Source organism: Dermochelys coriacea, chromosome 8, assembly GCF_009764565.3.
Source record: "Dermochelys coriacea isolate rDerCor1 chromosome 8, rDerCor1.pri.v4, whole genome shotgun sequence".
Classification (NCBI taxonomy): domain Eukaryota; kingdom Metazoa; phylum Chordata; order Testudines; family Dermochelyidae; genus Dermochelys; species Dermochelys coriacea.
Genome location: NC_050075.1, coordinates 96,312,842 through 96,334,272, shown reverse-complemented (window position 1 = coordinate 96,334,272; position 21,431 = coordinate 96,312,842). Strand labels below are relative to the sequence as shown.

The 21,431-nt window shown below is 57.8% G+C and overlaps 1 protein-coding gene across 10 annotated transcripts in view; it reads right to left on the bottom strand.

The window, feature by feature from the left end:
- Positions 1-21,431, bottom strand: part of LOC119860733 (NADH-cytochrome b5 reductase-like) — a 24,794-nt gene extending 3,363 nt beyond the window's left edge. Inside the window, exons 1-6 of one of the 10 annotated variants that reach the window (XM_043490633.1) lie at positions 21,347-21,431; positions 10,363-10,542; positions 8,918-9,066; positions 7,832-7,919; positions 2,908-3,012; positions 309-392 (exon numbers count right to left, since the gene is read on the bottom strand). In XM_043490633.1, the coding sequence (XP_043346568.1) occupies positions 309-392; positions 2,908-3,012; positions 7,832-7,919; positions 8,918-9,066; positions 10,363-10,539 (603 nt within the window). In that variant the 5' untranslated portion in view covers positions 10,540-10,542; positions 21,347-21,431. Of the gene's footprint in view, positions 1-308; positions 513-2,907; positions 3,013-7,831; positions 7,920-8,917; positions 9,067-10,362; positions 10,543-20,982 lie in introns of those variants that run through there. The other 9 variants (XM_038414816.2, XM_038414817.2, XM_038414819.2 and 6 more) reach the window with 9 other exon arrangements.

The window sequence follows — 21,431 nt, the reverse complement described above, 5'->3', positions numbered from 1 at the left end:
ATTTTTCAGATGCAGCAATGATCAATTTGGAGGGGGAAAATATTCCATGGTGGACACAGGTCAATGGGAGCATCCTAACAGAACCTCTGTGAAGACAGGTCAACTAGCAAGTGATAAAGTTGAAAGTCTGCTAGTTAGTATGAACAGGATTTAAGAACATGTTATCAGACAGATGCTACTGGATCAACATATGGCCTTGTCCACTGGTAAGCAATCAACTTAGATAACACTGAAGCAAAAGCAGAGAAGGCAGAGAGTTGTTCACCACAGAGAACCCAGGGATGAGTGTATTTATATCAGAATGTTACCTGGCTAAGGACGTAACACGTTCTGACGTTCCAGTATCGAGACTGATCTTGGAGAAGAGGTTTCAGGTAAATATTTTCAAAAGTCTGGAAGCAACCAACCAGGGTTATAAAGGTTTCATCATCTTCATTTTCTGTTATGTACTGGAGGATGGGGAGCATTGGTGCTATGCCAGTACCAGAGGCAAGCATAAGAAGTTCTCCATACTAGAAATAAAGTGGAGGATTTTGAATGGATTATAGTAATTGGAAATGGAAAATCCTATTAGATTACTCCATTCCTCTGAAAGGGTGCGATAGCAGGCCTATAGTATCAGATATGTTCTCTAATGGGGGACTGTGTCAGATACATTTACACACAAAATTTAGTTTTTTCAAAGGCAAGATTTTACAAAACCCAAGCTCAACAGAAACATTTTCAGGATTTTTTTTTTAAAAAAAAAAAAAATCAAATGAAAACAATTTTTCTTTGATATAAACATACCCCTATATTTTAACCTTGATTTCAGCTAATACATGTTGAGCCTCAGTTCAGCTGCAACCCTTGCCAACACCCCTTGTCAGCAGTGGTTTATATTTCCATTGTAGACAAGCCCTGAGATAAAGATGAAAGCACTCAGATCACATGCTGTTGAGTGTAGTTTGGACAGCTGCAGGAAGGAACTCTTTCCTTCTCTGTACAACTGTTTGGTGCATTATGGAAGTTCTCTACCTTCCTCAGCAGCAGTGGACATTCCAAATAAATAATAGTAATACTTACCACTTTTTATCTACAGAGCTCAAAGCACATACAAAAGATGGGTGACCATTATAATCCCCAATTTATAGATTAGGAAGTTAAGGCATGAGGAGGGCTTGATTTTCCGAAGAGCTGAAGGACCTCAGCTACTTGCCCAAGTTCACACAGCATGTCACGAAAACCACGGTCTCCTGATTCCCAGTCTGGTGGTCTGCCCCCTTTAGCCATGGCTAGGGACTGGATGAACTACCAGTTCAGATCTGATAATGGCAAATCCTACGAATCCATACAAAATCAGATGAAGTGCTCACAGCCAAATGAATCACTCTCATTCAAGAGATGGATTGAGGACATCTGAGCTGTATTCCAACAGAAAAGTTAGTGGCCTGTGGAAATCAAAGCCCAAAGCTCGATTAGATTGAGAATAGATTTGCAAAATAAAGGGCCCACTCCAACTCCTACTGACTTCAGTGGAAGTTGGATCCGATCTTTTATGAACAAATCTAAGTGTTATGAAACTTTCAGCTTCCTTTTATACAGGCCACTGATTTATATAGCATACTAATTCTTTGGAACTGCCATCAGTGGGAATCAGGGGTGCTTAGCACCGCTCAAATTCAGGCCCTATAGGTGCCTAGAGTACCAGTAAGGCTGGTTCCCCGTGGTACAGTTTGTAAAACCTATTCTAATTTATGAATTGGTAAATTAACTGAGCAGGCTGGAAGTAGGGCACAGAGATAGTGTTTTGGGACTATATCACGATATATTTTGACTGTCCAGTTTATTGTGAATGACCAATTTAAATTGCTGAGCTATATTCACTTTTAAAATAAGATCAGTTTTGATGTATTTTGGTAACAAATAGCTCTGAATGCAAAAATAAAAGGGAATTTTATTTTCGGGTGTTAGCAGAACTCATAAAATACTTTCCATCTATTATTATTATTCATAAATAATACAAATAATAATAAACAGTTTGAACTTCTATGGTGACTTTCACCCAAGGGTCAGAACGTGTTTTATGAGCTGTATTTACAGGGATGATTCACCCTCTGTTAGCATGTAGTCACTTCTGGCAATCCAGCACAAACTTGATCCACGAGTTCTGAAGAAGGAGAAGTGAAGAATAACTTTTCCAACTGAAACAGCAGGGGGGATTTCAGGAGGCAGAATCTAATTGCTCTACCTGGAATTTGGCCAGGTCCCTGGGGTTTTCACACTCCTATGTTGCAAGTGCCATGGGATCTCTAACGACCAGAACCACAATTCTACATCTCATCGAAAAGGTGGGGATTAAGTAATAATCCTTATGTTTGTGGGAAATCTCTCCAAAATTTGATATGGTCATTTTTGCTGGGGGTTTGGCATCCATACATGGGATCACTATTTGCAGCATCATAGACATAAAACTGCACACCTCACTGAAGTCTGCATAATCTGATGATACGTCATGGGCCACCTAAATATATCAAATGGGTGAGATCTGGCCCTGGGACCAGAAGTTTGACACCTCTGCTCTGGTCAAACTTGGTCTTGAAACATCAATGTAGTTCAAAGTGATGCAAAACAAATTTGCACTAATTTTTGGTGATAACTCTGACCAGTTTTCTGCGTTTCAACACTAATGAAATGGATGGTCAGCAACCCTTGCTAGTGTTTTATGATCTCCCTCCTCCTTACATATTTTGCATTCTAACAACATCCATTTACTCCAATCGACTTCAAATGCTGTAGTATTGTACAGTAAATGTGTAAATCCTTCAAATAATCAAAATAGTAATCTAATTGACAATCTCCCTTTGGTACATTACACAAAGTGAGCTGCCATGTGCTGAGCCATTCTGTATTTATTATATAACTAACCTGATTAGGGCTATATGGGAAGCCTCCAAATGGCCCTCGCCAAAAGACTGTGTCTCCTTCAATCCAGGATTTTACATATTGTGACATTAGCCCAGCCTCATAGCGCTATTAAAAAAAACATACAAAAGGAAAGAATAATTATACTTTGTTGGAAAGTTTCCCAGCTTAAAGTTAATTACAAAATTATCTCTGTTTAAACAAAAGGGGGGAAAACATTTCAGGGGTTTAAAAAATGACTGTTCTATTTGCAAAATAATATAAACTTGTAACAGTAACAAAGACATTTAACTGAAATGATACTGGATTAAATCCAGCTTGAATATAATGTAAACACACTACTCACTTATGAAGCCTACGCTTTCTGAAGCTAGAAAAGCCTATCAGAACTCTCATTTACAAAGCACACAAAGAAGAACTCCTCACAGTCAAAAGCACAGCAAGCTTTCCTGTGTTCTCCAGAGCTCAGAACATGGCCATGTAACACGGTTATTAAATGACTGGGAGTTGGAAGTGCATTCTGGGTATCGATATTCAAATGAACACCACATATTGTACACTTTGTTTCAGATCTCCCAGATGCTACAATGGCACAGCAAGTAATTACTGAACCAGAGTCAGGTTTCCCATCTGAAATGTTAAAATGGGTATTTTTAGTACAGATCATCTGAATGTGAAAGGATGCTCTGAGATTTTACAAAAATATTGACATGGACCTCACTAAAAAAGGCATTCACAAAAACTGCTCTTCTTCCTAACAGGTACAAAACCATTGTGAAAACACTGTTAGAGACTTCTGTTACTGACAGGAGTCAGAGCTTGCCTGCAATAGAGGAGGACACAAAGGGAAACGCTAAAACCATAGGATCATCCAGTTAGTCCTGTTACCATCCCTAGTGGCATCCATGCTGTAAGATACTATCAGAGACATTTTACATTCAATGGGGCTTGCATCTTGGGTAGTCATTTAACACCTATGCACAGTGGGTGGAAAAGGTTATCAGATCAGAACGGTTTGTATGGTAAGCATCTTGCACTCGCCTGCCACAAGCATAAATGGCAACACAAGGTATAAGGCAGTAGCAAATTAGCATTTACTTCCTGTTCCCTGCAGCACTGGGGGAAAAGCATTTGGAACTGAAACACTCTCCACACCCAAATATCCCCTCTCAATCTAAATGAGAAATGTCTGAACTGGTTTACAATTAATTTTTGTAAAGAAAAAGAAAAAATATCTCCTGGGGTGAAAACTTCTACACTCAGTTTTACACCAAAAGAAATCATAACGTTATAAAACCACTTACAGGAGGGTATAAAAGTATGGCTTGGCACTTAAGGACTAGAGGCCTAGGGCTAGCCAACTCTGATTACTGAAGGAACTGCTCCAGCCCACCTGTGCTATGGTCCCTGAGGAAGACAGCTGATTCCCCCTATAAGGGGCAGCAGGAAGCTGTGGTAGAGAGTGAGGAAAGGTTCTTGCAGGGAACATGAGAACTCAGAGCCAGGAGGATGAACTCCAGCCAAGTAAAGCATGGGAGTGATTGTTAAATTAGGACCCCGCTCTGGAAAAGAGGAATGGGGACTTTCTACTGAAGGGGAGAGAGATATTGAATGGGGGTTGGGGCCTGCAGGGCAATGTGTTTCTGAGGACTGAATAAATTGGACCCCAGAAGGGGACTGTTTTAAGTACTGTGGACTGTGCAATTCTTAAGGGGCCCCAAAGAAGGGGAAACAGAGTAACCCTAGGCCACAAGGGGAATGCTCAGAAGGTGGCTGACCCTGTTACAGAGGGTTATGCATGATAAATAGCAACTCCCTCACTCTAAACTATATCACAAACATGATAGTGTAACAATAGGAAACCGAGTGGTTTGAACAGTACTTGGATTTCACAGTAATAATAATAAGGTACTTCCCAAAATTGCCTGAATAGTGTGAAATATACTACAACCTACACAGCAAGTTATAAAAATGGGTACTTTCTGAGGAGGTCTTACAGGTCTTTTATTATAGCCAGAGAATCACTATAGTTCCCTTTGGGATGAAAGGTTTTATATAAAGGAAAGGTATTATTACAATCATTACTATTATTATTGAAACGCAAAACCTGTGTAATAAGCAAGTATATATGAAATTTCACAGTCAACCTATAAATGTATCCTATTAATGAACCTCAAATGTAGCACTTTTCCCCGATTGCCACAATAGTGAAATAACCCACCCATAAATGTCTTTTATCAAAGCTACACACATTTCTAAAGGACTATGTTCTATCATACAAATGAATAATAAATCCTCAAAAGTATCAACTCCTGGGAGACAGGCAGAGGTTGTACTCTAATCTGCCTGGAAGCTGTAGCTCTCAGAATTTTACACGTGGAGTAAAATTCATCCTCCCCCCCAGAAATTAGCAGAGATATGTAAATTTGACCAGAAAGATGGAAATGATTTTGATTTACTACACAAAATAATTATTTTTGCTGACTCTGGTCCTGCAGTCCTTATTCAGGCAAAACTTCCATCAAAGTCGAGGGGTGAAATCCCAGCCCTGTTGAAGTTAATTGGAGCTTTACCATTAGCTTCAATAGAGCTAGGATTTCAGGTCTCAGTATAAGTTTCTAAATGTGAAGACCACGAAACAGATGCTTTATGGTTCTACACATTTTGCAGGAAAATGAACAGTTTCCCTGAAAAGTGTCCTTAAAACAAACAACCCCTCAAGAAGCCTAATTGCTGAAGGTTGGTCTTGTGATAAAGGCACTGACCAGGGATGCAGGAGAGCTGGGTTCATTTCCTGCTGTACAACAAACTTTCAAAATCCTCCATTGGCATTGACACCGCACTCACATGACAGACTTTAGGGGTGAAACAGGACCAGAGGGGCATCATTCCCAGAGGGTTTGAATGGACAGGATTTAGAACTAAGCCCTGATCCTATTCCCACCATAGTCAATTGCAAAACTCGGGCCTTGATTTTGTAAGGATCACTTAATAGGGAATATGTTGTAAATAATTATTTACAAGACACCTTTTCTCTTTCAGTTTTGTGTACGTGAAATGACCACTCTTATCAGCAAAGCACAATTGCCCGTAAAGAATTACAAAAATGCTCCATGACACAAGCCGTCAGGAACAGTATCCCCGATACTGTCACGGCTAACCTGGTGGCAGAACTTTGTGACTTTGTCCTGACCCATAACTATTTCACATTTGGTGACAATGTATACCTTCAAATCAGCGGCACTGCGATGGGTACCCGCATGGCCCCACAGTATGCCAACATTTTTATGGCTGACTTAGAACAACGCTTCCTCAGCTCTCGTTCCCTAATGCCCCTACTCTACTTGCGCTACTTTGATGACATCTTCATCATCTGGACCCATGGAAAAGAAGCTCTTGAGGAATTCCACCATGATTTCAACAATTTCCATCCCACCATCAACCTCAGCCTGGACCAGTCCACACAAGAGATCCACTTCCTGGACACTACGGTGCTAATAAGCGATGGTCACATAAACACCACCCTATATCGGAAACCTACTGACCGCTATTCCTACCTACATGCCTCTAGCTTTCATCCAGATCATACCACTCGATCCATTGTCTACAGCCAAGCGCTACGATATAACCGCATTTGCTCCAACCCCTCAGACAGAGACAAACACCTACAAGATCTCTATCATGCATTCCTACAACTACAGTACCCACCTGCTGAAGTGAAGAAACAGATTGACAGAGCCAGAAGAGTACCCAGAAGTCACCTACTACAGGACAGGCCCAACAAAGAAAACAACAGAACGCCACTAGCCATCACCTTCAGCCCCCAACTAAAACCCCTCCAACGCATCATCAAGGATCTACAACCTATCCTGAAGGACGAGCCATCGCTCTCTCAGATCTGGGAGACAGACCAGTCCTTGCTTACAGACAGCCCCCCAATCTGAAGCAAATACTCACCAGCAACCACACACCACACAACAGAACCACTAACCCAGGAACCTATCCTTGCAACAAAGCCCGTTGCCAACTCTGTCCACATATCTATTCAGGGGATACCATCATAGGGCCTAATCACATCAGCCACACTATCAGAGGCTCCTTCACCTGCGCATCTACCAATGTGATATATGCCATCATGTGCCAGCAATGCCCCTCTGCCATGTACATTGGCCAAACTGGACAGTCTCTACGTAAAAGAATGAATGGACACAAATCAGACGTCAAGAATTATAACATTCAAAAACCAGTTGGAGAACACTTCAATCTCTCTGGTCACTCGATCACAGACCTAAGAGTGGCTATACTTCAACAAAAAAGCTTCAAAAACAGACTCCAACGAGAGACTGCTGAATTGGAATTAATTTGCAAACTGGATACAATTAACTTAGGCTTGAATAGAGACTGGGAATGGATGAGTCATTACACAAAGTAAAACTATTTCCCCATGGTATTTCTCCCTCCCACCCCACCCCCCACTGTTCCTCTGATATTCTTGTTAACTGCTGGAATTAGCCTACCTGCTTGTCACCATGAAAGGTTTTCCTCCTTTCCCCCCCCTGCTGTTGGTGATGGCTTATCTTAAGTGATCACTCTCCTTACAGTGTGTATGATAAACCCATTGTTTCATGTTCTCTGTGTGTGTGTATATAAATCTCTCCTCTGTTTTTTCCACCAAATGCATCCGATGAAGTGAGCTGTAGCTCACGAAAGCTTATGCTCTAATAAATTTGTTAGTCTCTAAGGTGCCACAAGTACTCCTTTTCTTTTTGCGAATACAGACTAACACGGCTGCTACTCTGAAACCTCTGATTCCTAATTATAATTCTCATTTGTTAAATATTAACAGTGCAAGTTCTGTACATTCAGTGGAAGAAAAAAACAGTCCCAAGTTGTTTACAATCTCATCTAACTAATATAAACTACTTACTTTTATTAAAACTTCAAAGTATCCTTCAGCGTTTAAAGGGCTAACTGGAGTATAAGCTCTCTGAACCTCCAAACCATTCACCATCCCTCTGAGAAGAAAAAAAGATGGTACAGGAAACCATTACTGGAATTGCTGATTGATACTCTTTGGAGCAATGAGGAAAGGCTATTGTCTGAAACAAACAGCAGTCTTTCCTCCCCATGGGTCATCCTTTGCTGAGACAGATGTTCCCTCAATTAGCTAAACATCCAGGGAGTGAAATAACCTCAGATTTCTCTGCAGACCCTTTACGACACTCCCTAGTATTCCTCCGATTCTCTAGGCAATGGCACCAGCTGTGTCGCACATGCAGCTTCCCCAGACAAATCCGGCAAAGGAGAGTAACAGACATTTTGTGTGGAGCAGATGAATGTGCAGTATCGTGAGGAATGCTATATTGGTAAATTTGGATTGTAAGCTGTTTGGGCTAGGGGCTGTTTTTCACTGTTTGTACAGCATCCAGTAAATATATAATAACTGATACATCTCAATGGTGCTTATAGTCTGACCTTCTTCTGTATCTGACAATGGTCACTATGAGAAACTAGCACAGATGACAGTTCCTCCCATGTGGCCCCTTTTTGGTAAATACTATGCCAGGGGAGCAAATGTTTTTCCTGCCCTCAGCTGGCAATCATCCACAAAGCACATGGACTTTGGATACAATATTGCACTGTGCTTAGCCACCCCAAGTTACAGGGCCTAACATTGAACTCCTGATTTAGTAGTTTGCCTTCATGCTGCTACATTGATATAAATCATCTGCTGAAACAACTATTTTTTCTCTTTTTCCTTCTGTTAATTGCTCTCCTTAGCAACCCTTAGTTCTCTTTTCCCCACCACCAACACAAAGCTAATGTTGGTTAAAAATGAAGCTATGGAATAGCTTTCACCATAAAATTAACAAACAAACTTATGAGTTCTTTCAACTGTATCATTACAGAAGCACAGAAATAATGATTTACTTGGTATGAAATCTTTGTATATTGACAAACTGCATACTAAGTCACGTAATGTAGCCTGTTTAATTAGAGACAGGTACAGTACCTTAACACAATATGTTGTCCTAAACTCAATCCCAGGCTGCTATTTCCTGGCAGCTGAAATGTATACTGGCAGGTGTCCTCTGTTATCTGTTCCACAGAGCTTATCTTGAAAGCAGTAAATGTATCTGGATTTAATTCTGAATTACTACTCTGCAAGAACAACAATAAGCAATTACTGGTATGGACAGCATCCTTTATTTCACTTTTATTTTTAAAAAAACTTGTGTGTGAATTTAGAGCTGGTGAAATTTAGGACCCCAGAAAAATGTGCCTTGAAAACTCTAGGGACAAGCACAGATTTAGGGGTCTCTGCTAGTTTGTTTTTTGCAGTGTTGTTTTCAAAATCTAAGATGTCATTTTAAAAAAAAATTAAGATTCCAGATCCTATGACCAGGAAGAAAACCTTCTAAACATGACTCAGTGCAACGCTGTCTTCCTGATTGTGAGAGTTCAGTTGAAATGGCTCTAAGAGTGCTTAACATCCTAATGGGGACTTAACGCTGAACTCTAATGATGACCATTTTAAAAACCAACACCGTTAATTATTTCGCTGCTGATTATGTTAGAAGAAACCTCCAGCTTTACCAGCATGGTTGGATGTATCTGAAAGTGCATTTGACAGGAATAAAACTACGTTTTGAAGAGGCAAATAATTCAATGCTATGTCAAATATTAATTAAATTAAATATTAATTTTTTATCCTCAATATATGAACCTGAAAATGAAGGTAAAATAAAAGTTGTCCAAGGTGAACAGTGAATGCTATCATAGTAGAAGAGATTCCAACACTCTCATCTCTGCTTTTTTCCCTAAAAACTTGTTGCCTCATGCTGTGGAATCACCACCTATTCTATTCTACACAGGGCACATCACTGTATTATCTGAACACTTTCAGTAGTGCATTAAAAATGTGCGTAACACCTGCCATGCGTTGTTTGTTCTCTCATCCTCTCCCCCAAGGAAGATGTATGTGCAGGAAGGTGTCTTGGTTTGGTAGGATTTTAGAGGACTTTACATGTTGCTATGTATTTATGTTAGCGACAGCAAGACCAAAGAAATGCACCTTGTGCTTGGAGTGAAAGGTGGTGAAGTTTATGATGGCCCTTAATTTTCTGGGTGAGTTTATTCCACAGTCTCAGACTGGCCCCAAAGAAAGTTCTGTCTCCTGCACAAACAAGATTTATCCTTATTGTATCACCTTCATGTGATGTGAGCTTACTGTAGTGGCACTAGAAACTGCACTTTAATGAGGTACATAATGAAATCCAGAGAGTTTGGGAATTTTCATTACAGCAGGTATTGTGGGGGAAGTCTAAATTCTTCTAGTAAAAGACCATTATAGATCACCCCACCCTCAGCTACACAGCTATCAAACACTTACAAACACAAATGTGATAAAAGTACTGACTGGCTGGATGCTGTGAAAAAGGCCTTTAAAATCCCTACCTCCTCCTTCTGTTTGGTCAGGAAGCTTCCGTCTTTCTTTGCTTTGGCTTCTTCCCATTGGGCTAGCTCCTTCTGATACACATCATAGACACACGGTTTGCAGCCACTGCCACAGCACTGGGATTGCAAGGGTTCAGTAGGCATAAGAGAGAGCCAGTCATCCTCACTCTCACTCATTACCTACAAAACATAACCCAAGCATCATTCACAGGGCTACATGTTTTAAGGAAGAGGCACACATGAATTTGGTGCTAGCTATCTGCTGCTTTAGAGACATTCTTCTCAATATGTTGAAGATTTAATTCAGGAGGCATCCAAACTTTATCTAGCTGAAGGCACATCAGCTAACTTGATACAAGCAACACTCCATCTTCATTTAGTGGCTGCAATCCTCTACTTTAACACAGAATTGTTATACTGCATATGACCAATGTCCTACAAAGTCTAGTAACCTGTCAGTGACTGTGGCCAGTACCAGACAATGCAGAGGAAGGTGTAAGAAACCCCTTATCAGTTTGGTGACCAGTTTATGCCCAGCAGAATAAGTGACTGTATTGTGTACACATTAGACAGGAAAAAGAATTTAACTGTGGATGTTCTCAGTATTCATATAAATTGCTTTATTTTTTAAATCCTAGACTCAGCTTCAGTAGCCAAAGCGGAGCATTGTGACCTAAAAATTATTATCTCTGTGGGCCACACCCCTACACTAAAGATAAATACAGGGTGTGCTCTGCTCCCATCTTTATCTTGCATCTTTCTCTAAATCCCCTCCTTCTTTATTATCTTTATTAAAGTGCTGTATTTAACATAAAAAGTAACATTCTAAAATGTGGCTTGCAGCTGCCCCTGCTTTTAATAGAGAGGCCCAACCTCTGGGAGGCTGGAAGATAAGCGATGCTGGAGAAACATAGGTGGTGGTTAGAGAGAGGAACTTGACAGGGAGAAATGTTTAGTGAAATCAGTCGAGTGAAGGGCCATTTTGGTGAGCAAGAGAGTTGCTACAGGGTTAGAGATCGAATAAGTAGGTGAGGGCAAAGACTGGTAGAATTATCTTTAACTCCCCATCCAAATATCCTTATATCAGACAGTACTAGATCATGTCCTATCAACAGAAGTCCCAAAACTGACCTCTGTGGAACATCCCCCCCATAACTTTTTAATGCACTGCTAAACTTGATATTATTCTCAATGCTTTGGCATATACTGTTAAAGAGCGTTTGACAAGACCTAGGTATTATTAATGCTCTATCATTCAAACATGAGGAAAATTATAAAATCACAAGTGGCAGCGTTGAAGAATACTTAAGACCTATAACCATTTTCATGGTGCTTTATGAGCATTAAAACTTATCTTCACACTTGTGACAGACATATTATTATTCTCATTTTACTGATGGAGAAATGGAACACTAAGGCCAATATTTTGAAAAGTGGCCACTGATTTTAGCAGTCTAGCTGGAGGGAGCAACACGCTGAGCATCCATCGCCCCTAGTAAAGTCAATACGAGTTGTGGGTGCTCAGCATGAGCAGGTACTATGCCCCTATCTTTCTGTTGGGAAAGAGCCTAAGACATCAGGGAAGGCAGGTGTCTGCTTTGGTGAGTTTCCAATCTGGACAGAGAGTAGGTGAAAGGGGCCTGTACAACACAGGAGCAGTGTTTGGGGAGGTCGATCAATACGCCTCTCAGCTCTGTGATTCGGGTACGGCTGTAGTATGATAAATCCATCTTCTCCCTGCAGTCCAGCCCAGCCATGCAGCTCCATCATGGTACCAGGCAAAGGCGAGACTGGGAGCCTGCTGCTCCCTGTAGCTATGGGAGGTGGCAGCTAATCATCCCATTTGATGGGACCCAGAGTCAGGGCAGATTGCAGGGCAGCTCTCTTGAAATCCCAGCTCCCGGAGTCACAGGATTATGGGAGAAGCTCTGCATTCATAGATGGACAGGTCCAGCCTGTGCCATGGCAGAGACAGGCTTGAAAATGGGCCCCTCAGCTAGGGTTGACAAGTGTCCAGTTTTTGATCAGAACACACGTGGCTCCGGTCAGCACTGCTGACCGAGCCGCTAAAAGTCTGGTCAGCAGCACAGCGTGGCTAATGTAGTCTCCCTGCCTGACCTGGCTTCGTACAGCTCATGGAAGTGGCCGGCATATCTGGCTCCTAGGCACAGGGGTGGCCACTGGCCCTTGCCCCAGCTGGGAGCCGCTGGCCAACAGGAGCTGTGGGGAAAGTACCTGCAGGAGCGGACAGTGCGCAAAGCCCCCTAGCTCCTCTGTCCAGGAGCCGGACATGCCGGCCACTTCTGGGAGCCACCTGAGGTAAGAGCTGCCTGGCCATAGCCCACACCCCAACCCCCTGCCCCAGATCAGAACCTCTTCCTGCAGCCAAACTCCCTAATAAGGGCCACAACCTCCACCCCCACCCCAAGCTTGAGCCCCATCCCACACCCAAACACCCTCCCAGAGTCCGCATCCTGCACCCCAACTCCCTGCCCCAAGTCCCCTCCTGAACCCCAAACTCCTCATTCCCAGCCCAACCCCAGAGCCCACTCCCTCAGCTAGAGCCCGCACCCCCACCTTCTGCCCCCTCCTATACCAGCCCACACCCCCTGCCCCATCCATAGCCCCCTCCCACACTGAACCCCTCAACCCCAGCCCAGAGCCCCCCCTGCACCCCTCATCCCCCGGCCCCAGCCAGAGCCCTCACACCCCCGCTTCACCCTGACCCCCGGCCCCAGCCCGGAGCCCCTCACACCCCCGCCTCACCCCAGCCCCCGGCCCCAGTCCGGAGCCCCTCACACCCCCGCCTCACCCCGACCCCCGGCCCCAGCCCGGAGCCCCTCACAGCCCCGCCTCACCCCGACCCCCGGCCCCAGCCCGGAGCCCCTCACAGCCCCGCCTCACCCCGACCCCCGGCCCCAGCCCGGAGCCCCTCACAGCCCCGCCTCACCCCGACCCCCGGCCCCAGCCCGGAGCCCGTCACAGCCCCGCCTCACCCCGACCCCAGCCCGGAGCCCCTCACAGCCCCGCCTCACCCCGACCCCCGGCCCCAGCCCGGAGCCCCTCACACCCCCGCCTCACCCCGACCCCCGGCCCCAGCCCGGAGCCCCTCCCAGCCCCGCCTCACCCCGACCCCCGGCCCCAGCCGGGAGCCCCTCCCAGCCCCGCCTCACCCCGACCCCCGGCCCCAGCCGGGAGCCCCTCCCAGCCCCGCCTCACCCCGACCCCCGGCCCCAGCCCGGAGCCCCTCCCAGCCCCGCCTCACCCCGACCCCCGGCCCCAGCCCGGAGCCCCTCACAGCCCCGCCTCACCCTGAGCCCCGGCCCCAGCCGGGAGCCCCTCCCAGCCCCGCCTCACCCCGAGCCCCGGCCCCAGCCCGGAGCCCCTCCCAGCCCCGCCTCACCCCGACCCCCCGCCCCAGCCCGGAGCCCCTCACACCCCCGCCTCACCCCGACCCCCGGCCCCAGCCCGGAGCCCCTCACACCCCCGCCTCACCACGACCCCCGGCCCCAGCCCGGAGCCCCTCACAGCCCCGCCTCACCCCAGCCCCCGGCCCCAGCCCGGAGCCCCTCACACCCCCGCCTCACCCCGACCCCAGCCCGGAGCCCCTCACAGCCCCGCCTCACCCCAGCCCCCGGCCCCAGCCCGGAGCCCCTCACACCCCCGCCTCACCCCGACCCCCGGCCCCAGCCCCTCACAGCCCCGCCTCACCCCAGCCCCCGGCCCCAGCCCGGAGCCCCGCCTCACCCCGACCCCCGGCCCCAGCCGGGAGCCCCCTCCCAGCCCCGCCTCACCCCGACCCCCGGCCCCAGCCGGGAGCCCCTCCCAGCCCCGCCTCACCCCGACCCCCGGCCCCAGCCCGGAGCCCCTCCCAGCCCCGCCTCACCCCGACCCCCGGCCCCAGCCGGGAGCCCCTCCCAGCCCCGCCTCACCCCGACCCCCGGCCCCAGCCCGGAGCCCCTCCCAGCCCCGCCTCACCCCGACCCCCGGCCCCAGCCCGGAGCCCCTCCCAGCCCCGCCTCACCCCGACCCCCGGCCCCAGCCGGGAGCCCCTCCCAGCCCCGCCTCACCCCGACCCCCGGCCCCAGCCCGGAGCCCCTCCCAGCCCCGCCTCACCCCAGCCCCCGGCCCCAGCCCGGAGCCCCGCCTCACCCCGACCCCCGGCCCCAGCCGGGAGCCCCTCCCAGCCCCGCCTCACCCCGACCCCCGGCCCCAGCCGGGAGCCCCTCCCAGCCCCGCCTCACCCCGACCCCCGGCCCCAGCCCGGAGCCCCTCCCAGCCCCGCCTCACCCCGACCCCCGGCCCCAGCCGGGAGCCCCTCCCAGCCCCGCCTCACCCCGACCCCCGGCCCCAGCCCGGAGCCCCTCCCAGCCCCGCCTCACCCCGACCCCCGGCCCCAGCCAGCCCCTCCCAGCCCCGCCTCACCCCGACCCCCGGCCCCAGCCGGGAGCCCCTCCCAGCCCCGCCTCACCCCGACCCCCGGCCCCAGCCCGGAGCCCCTCCCAGCCCCGCCTCACCCCGACCCCCGGCCCCAGCCGGGAGCCCCTCCCAGCCCCGCCTCACCCCGACCCCCGGCCCCAGCCGGGAGCCCCTCCCAGCCCCGCCTCACCCCGACCCCCGGCCCCAGCCCGGAGCCCCTCCCAGCCCCGCCTCACCCCGACCCCCGGCCCCAGCCCGGAGCCCCTCACAGCCCCGCCTCACCCCAGCCCCCGGCCCCAGCCCGGAGCCCCTCACACCCCCGTCTCACCCCGGCCCCCGGCCCCAGCCCGGAGCCCCTCCCAGCCCCGCCTCACCCCGACCCCCGGCCCCAGCCCGGAGCCCCTCCCAGCCCCGCCTCACCCCGAGCCCCGGCCCGGAGCCCCTCCCAGCCCCGCCTCACCCCGAGCCCCGGCCCCAGCCGGGAGCCCCTCCCAGCCCCGCCTCACCCCGAGCCCCGGCCCCAGCCCGGAGCCCCTCACAGCCCCGCCTCACCCCGACCCCCGGCCCCAGCCCGGAGCCCCTCACAGCCCCGCCTCACCCCAGCCCCCGGCCCCAGCCCGGAGCCCCTCACAGCCCCGCCTCACCCCGACCCCCGGCCCCAGCCGGGAGCCCCTCACAGCCCCGCCTCACCCCGACCCCCGGCCCCAGCCGGGAGCCCCTCACAGCCCCGCCTCACCCCAGCCCCCGGCCCCAGCCCGGAGCCCCTCACAGCCCCGCCTCACCCCAGCCCCCGGCCCCAGCCCGGAGCCCCTCACACCCCCGCCTCACCCCGACCCCCGGCCCCAGCCCGGAGCCCCTCACACCCCCGCCTCACCCCGACCCCCGGCCCCAGCCCGGAGCCCCTCACACCCCCGCCTCACCTCGACCCCCGGCCCCAGCCCGGAGCCCCTCCCAGCCCCGCCTCACCCCGACCCCCGGCCCCAGCCCGGAGCCCCTCACAGCCCCGCCTCACCCCGACCCCCGGCCCCAGCCGGGAGCCCCTCACAGCCCCACCTCACCCCGACCCCCGGCCCCAGCCCCTCACAGCCCCGCCTCACCCCGACCCCCGGCCCCAGCCCGGAGCCCCTCACACCCCCGCCTCACCCCGACCCCCGGCCCCAGCCCGGAGCCCCTCCCAGCCCCGCCTCACCCCGACCCCCGGCCCCAGCCGGGAGCCCCTCCCAGCCCCGCCTCACCCCGACCCCCGGCCCCAGCCGGGAGCCCCTCCCAGCCCCGCCTCACCCCGACCCCCGGCCCCAGCCCGGAGCCCCTCCCAGCCCCGCCTCACCCCGACCCCCGGCCCCAGCCCGGAGCCCCTCACAGCCCCGCCTCACCCCGAGCCCCGGCCCCAGCCGGGAGCCCCTCCCAGCCCCGCCTCACCCCGAGCCCCGGCCCCAGCCCGGAGCCCCTCCCAGCCCCGCCTCACCCCGACCCCCGACCCCAGCCCGGAGCCCCTCACAGCCCCGCCTCACCCCAGCCCCCGGCCCCAGCCCGGAGCCCCTCACACCCCCGCCTCACCCCGACCCCCGGCCCCAGCCCGGAGCCCCTCACACCCCCGCCTCACCCCGACCCCCGGCCCCAGCCGGGAGCCCCTCCCAGCCCCGCCTCACCCCGACCCCCGGCCCCAGCCCGGAGCCCCTCACAGCCCCGCCTCACCCCGACCCCCGGCCCCAGCCCCTCACAGCCCTGCCTCACCCCGACCCCCGGCCCCAGCCCGGAGCCCCTCACACCCCCGCCTCACCCCGACCCCCGGCCCCAGCCCGGAGCCCCTCCCAGCCCCGCCTCACCCCGACCCCCGGCCCCAGCCGGGAGCCCCTCCCAGCCCCGCCTCACCCCGACCCCCGGCCCCAGCCGGGAGCCCCTCCCAGCCCCGCATCACCCCGACCCCCGGCCCCAGCCCGGAGCCCCTCCCAGCCCCGCCTCACCCCGAGCCCCGGCCCCAGCCCGGAGCCCCTCACAGCCCCGCCTCACCCCGAGCCCCGGCCCCAGCCGGGAGCCCCTCCCAGCCCCGCCTCACCCCGAGCCCCGGCCCCAGCCGGGAGCCCCTCCCAGCCCCGCCTCACCCCGAGCCCCGGCCCCAGCCCGGAGCCCCTCCCAGCCCCGCCTCACCCCGACCCCCGACCCCAGCCCGGAGCCCCTCACAGCCCCGCCTCACCCCAGCCCCCGGCCCCAGCCCGGAGCCCCTCACACCCCCGCCTCACCCCGACCCCCGGCCCCAGCCCGGAGCCCCTCACACCCCCGCCTCACCCCGACCCCCGGCCCCAGCCGGGAGCCCCTCACAGCCCCGCCTTAACCCGACCCCCGGCCCCAGCCCGGAGCCCCTCACAGCCCCGCCTCACCCCGACCCCCGGCCCCAGCCCCGCAGAGCCCCGCCTCACCCCAGCCCCCGGCCCCAGCCCGGAGCCCCTCACAGCCCCGCCTCACCCCAGCCCCAGCCCGGAGCCCCTCACACCCCCGCCTCACCCCGACCCCCGGCCCCAGCCCGGAGCCCCTCACACCCCCGCCTCACCCCGACCCCCGGCCCCAGCCCGGAGCCCCTCCCAGCCCCGCCTCACCCCGACCCCCGGCCCCAGCCCGGAGCCCCTCACAACCCCGCCTCACCACGACCCCCGGCCCCAGCCCGGAGCCCCTCACAGCCCCGCCTCACCCCGGCCCCAGCCCGGAGCCCCTCCCAGCCCCGCCTCACCCCGACCCCCGGCCCCAGCCCGGAGCCCCTCACAGCCCCGCCTCACCCCGACCCTCAGCCCCAGCCCGGAGCCCCTCACACCCCCCCCCCACCCCCACCCCGGCCCCAGCCCGGAGCCCCTCACACCCCCGCCTCACCACGACCCCCGGCGCCAGCCCGGAGCCCCTCACAGCCCCGCCTCACCCCAGCCCCCGGCCCCAGCCCGGAGCCCCTCACACCCCCGCCTCACCCCGACCCCCGGCCCCAGCCCCTCACAGCCCCGCCTCACCCCAGCCCCCGGCCCCAGCCCGGAGCCCCGCCTCACCCCGACCCCCGGCCCCAGCCGGGAGCCCCCTCCCAGCCCCGCCTCACCCCGACCCCCGGCCCCAGCCGGGAGCCCCTCCCAGCCCCGCCTCACCCCGACCCCCGGCCCCAGCCCGGAGCCCCTCCCAGCCCCGCCTCACCCCGACCCCCGGCCCCAGCCGGGAGCCCCCCCAGCCCCGCCTCACCCCGACCCCCGGCCCCAGCCCGGAGCCCCTCCCAGCCCCGCCTCACCCCGACCCCCGGCCCCAGCCGGGAGCCCCTCCCAGCCCCGCCTCACCCCGACCCCCGGCCCCAGCCCCTCCCAGCCCCGCCTCACCCCGACCCCCGGCCCCAGCCCGGAGCCCCTCCCAGCCCCGCCTCACCCCGACCCCCGGCCCCAGCCCGGGAGCCCCTCCCAGCCCCGCCTCACCCCGACCCCCGGCCCCAGCCCGGAGCCCCTCCCAGCCCCGCCTCACCCCGACCCCCGGCCCCAGCCCGGAGCCCCTCCCAGCCCCGCCTCACCCCGACCCCCGGCCCCAGCCCGGAGCCCCTCACAGCCCCGCCTCACCCCAGCCCCCGGCCCCAGCCCGGAGCCCCTCACAGACCCGCCTCACCCCAGCCCCCGGCCCCAGCCCGGAGCCCCTCACACCCCCGCCTCACCCCGACCCCCGGCCCCAGCCCGGAGCCCCTCACACCCCCGCCTCACCCCGACCCCCGGCCCCAGCCGGGAGCCCCTCACAGCCCCGCCTTAACCCGACCCCCGGCCCCAGCCCGGAGCCCCTCACAGCCCCGCCTCACCCCGACCCCCGGCCCCAGCCCGCAGAGCCCCGCCTCACCCCAGCCCCCGGCCCCAGCCCGGAGCCCCTCACAGCCCCGCCTCACCCCAGCCCCAGCCCGGAGCCCCTCACACCCCCGCCTCACCCCGACCCCCGGCCCCAGCCCGGAGCCCCTCACACCCCCGCCTCACCCCGACCCCCGGCCCCAGCCCGGAGCCCCTCCCAGCCCCGCCTCACCCCGACCCCCGGCCCCAGCCCGGAGCCCCTCACAACCCCGCCTCACCACGACCCCCGGCCCCAGCCCGGAGCCCCTCACAGCCCCGCCTCACCCCGGCCCCAGCCCGGAGCCCCTCCCAGCCCCGCCTCACCCCGACCCCCGGCCCCAGCCCGGAGCCCCTCACAGCCCCGCCTCACCCCGACCCTCAGCCCCAGCCCGGAGCCCCTCACACCCCCGCCTCACCCCGACCCCCGGCCCCAGCCCGGAGCCCCTCACACCCCCGCCTCACCACGACCCCCGGCGCCAGCCCGGAGCCCCTCACAGCCCCGCCTCACCCCAGCCCCCGGCCCCAGCCCGGAGCCCCTCACACCCCCGCCTCACCCCGACCCCCGGCCCCAGCCCCTCACAGCCCCGCCTCACCCCAGCCCCCGGCCCCAGCCCGGAGCCCCGCCTCACCCCGACCCCCGGCCCCAGCCGGGAGCCCCTCCCAGCCCCGCCTCACCCCGACCCCCGGCCCCAGCCGGGAGCCCCTCCCAGCCCCGCCTCACCCCGACCCCCGGCCCCAGCCCGGAGCCCCTCCCAGCCCCGCCTCACCCCGACCACCGGCCCCAGCCGGGAGCCCCTCCCAGCCCCGCCTCACCCCGACCCCCGGCCCCAGCCCGGAGCCCCTCCCAGCCCCGCCTCACCCCGACCCCCGGCCCCAGCCCGGAGCCCTCCCAGCCCCGCCTCACCCGACCCCGGCCCCAGCCGGGTGCCCCTCCCAGCCCGCCCGCCTCACCCCCTACCCCGTCCCCCCCCTCCCATCCCCGCCTCACCCCGCGACCCCCCGCTCCCATCCCTAGCCCCTCCCAGCCCCGCCTCACCCCGACCCCCGTCCCCGATCCGTGAGCCCCTCCCACGCCCCCCTCACCCCGACCCCCGCCCAGCCCGAGCCCCTCCCATCCCCGCCTCACCCCCCCCCGGCCCCATCCCTGAGCCCCTCCCACCCCGCCTCACCCCAGCCCCCCGGCCCCCAGCCCGAGCCCCTCACAGCCCTCCCTCACCCCCCCCCTCCCCATCCCGTAGCCCCTCACAGACCCCCTCACCCCATCCCCCGTCCCGCCAGCCCGGAGCCCCTCACACCCCTCCTCACCCCGACCCCCGCCCCACCGGAGCCCCTCCCATTCCCCCCTCACCCCGACCCCCGTCCCCAGCCCGGAGCCCCTCACACCCCCCCGTCTCACCCCGACCCCCGCCCCAGCCCTTATCCCCTCCATCCCCGCCTCACCCCCGACCCCCGTCCCCAGCCGTGGACCCCTCCCACCCCGCCTCACCACCCCTACCCCGCTCCCCCATCCCGATCCCCTCCCCCCGCCTCACCCCCGACCCCCGGCCCCAGCCCAGCCCCTCACACCCCCTCCTCACCCTACCCCCCGGCCCTCCCGATCCCCTCACCCCCCCCCCGCCTCACCCCGACCCCCGGCCCCACCCCTCACCAGCCCGCCTCACCCCACCCCCTGCCCCAGCCCTCCCCTCACACCCCCCCCTCACCCCGACCCCCGCCCCACCCGGACCCCTCCCATCCCCGCCTCACCCCGTACCCCCGCCCCAGCCCTGACCCCTCCCAGCCCCCGCCTCACCCCGACCCCCGCCCACCCGAGCCCCTCACACCCCCCCGCCTCACCCCGACCCCCGCCCAGCCCGGAGCCCCTCACACACCCGCTCTCCCCACCCGCCCTCCCCGCACCCTCACAGCCCCCCTCACCCCAGCCCCCGGCCCCAGCCCGGAGCCCCTCACACCCCCCCTCCTCACCCCGACCCCGCCCCCCCCCCATGGAGCCCCTCCCATCCCGCCTCACCCCTGACCCCCGCCCCAGCCCGGAGCCCCTCCCACGCCCCCCTCACCCCACCCCCGCCCCAGCCCTATCCCCTCACACCCCCGCCTCACCCCGACCCCCGCCCCAGCCCGTAGCCCCTCACACCATCGCCTCACCTCCCCCCCCCGGCCCCAGCCCCTCACAGCCCCGCCTCACCCCGCCCCCCCGCCCCAGCCCGGAGCCCCGCCCCCCCCCGCCTCACCCCGACCCCCGGCCGCAGCCCGGAGCCCCTCACAGCCCCGCCTCACCCCGACCCCCGGCCCCAGCCCGGAGCCCCTCCCAGCCCCGCCTCACCCCGACCCCCGGCCCCAGCCCGGAGCCTGCATCCCCAGCCGAAGCCCTCACCCGCCTCCTGCTCCCCCGCCCCCTGCAGGTGGGCGAGAGCGAGTGAGGGGGACAGGGCGGGGGTGTTCGGGTTCGCGGGACAGAGAGCTGTCAACCCTACTGACTCAGCAGCTGGCGGGGCAGGGGCAGGGCCCGCTCCGGTTCGGGCTCTCTACAGCCCATGTGGGGTGGGCACCACCGGGCATGGGGCGCCTCTGCGCAGCCCCCCGCGCACCAGGTCCCCCCAGAGGCTGCGGCTGGGGCCGGGGTGAGGGCTCGGGCTGGAGGACGCTGGGGGGCCCCTGGAGCCCAAGGGCCCTGCTGGGCCGGGCGCGAGGGTTGCTCGGGGACTGACCGGGTCCCCCCCTGAGGCCTGGCTCCTCACCCTGCCCCTGGGCCACGCCCCCGCCCTTCGACGCTCCCTGACCCCGACTAGCGCCGCGCCCCGTTTCGTCGGGAGGGCGGGAACA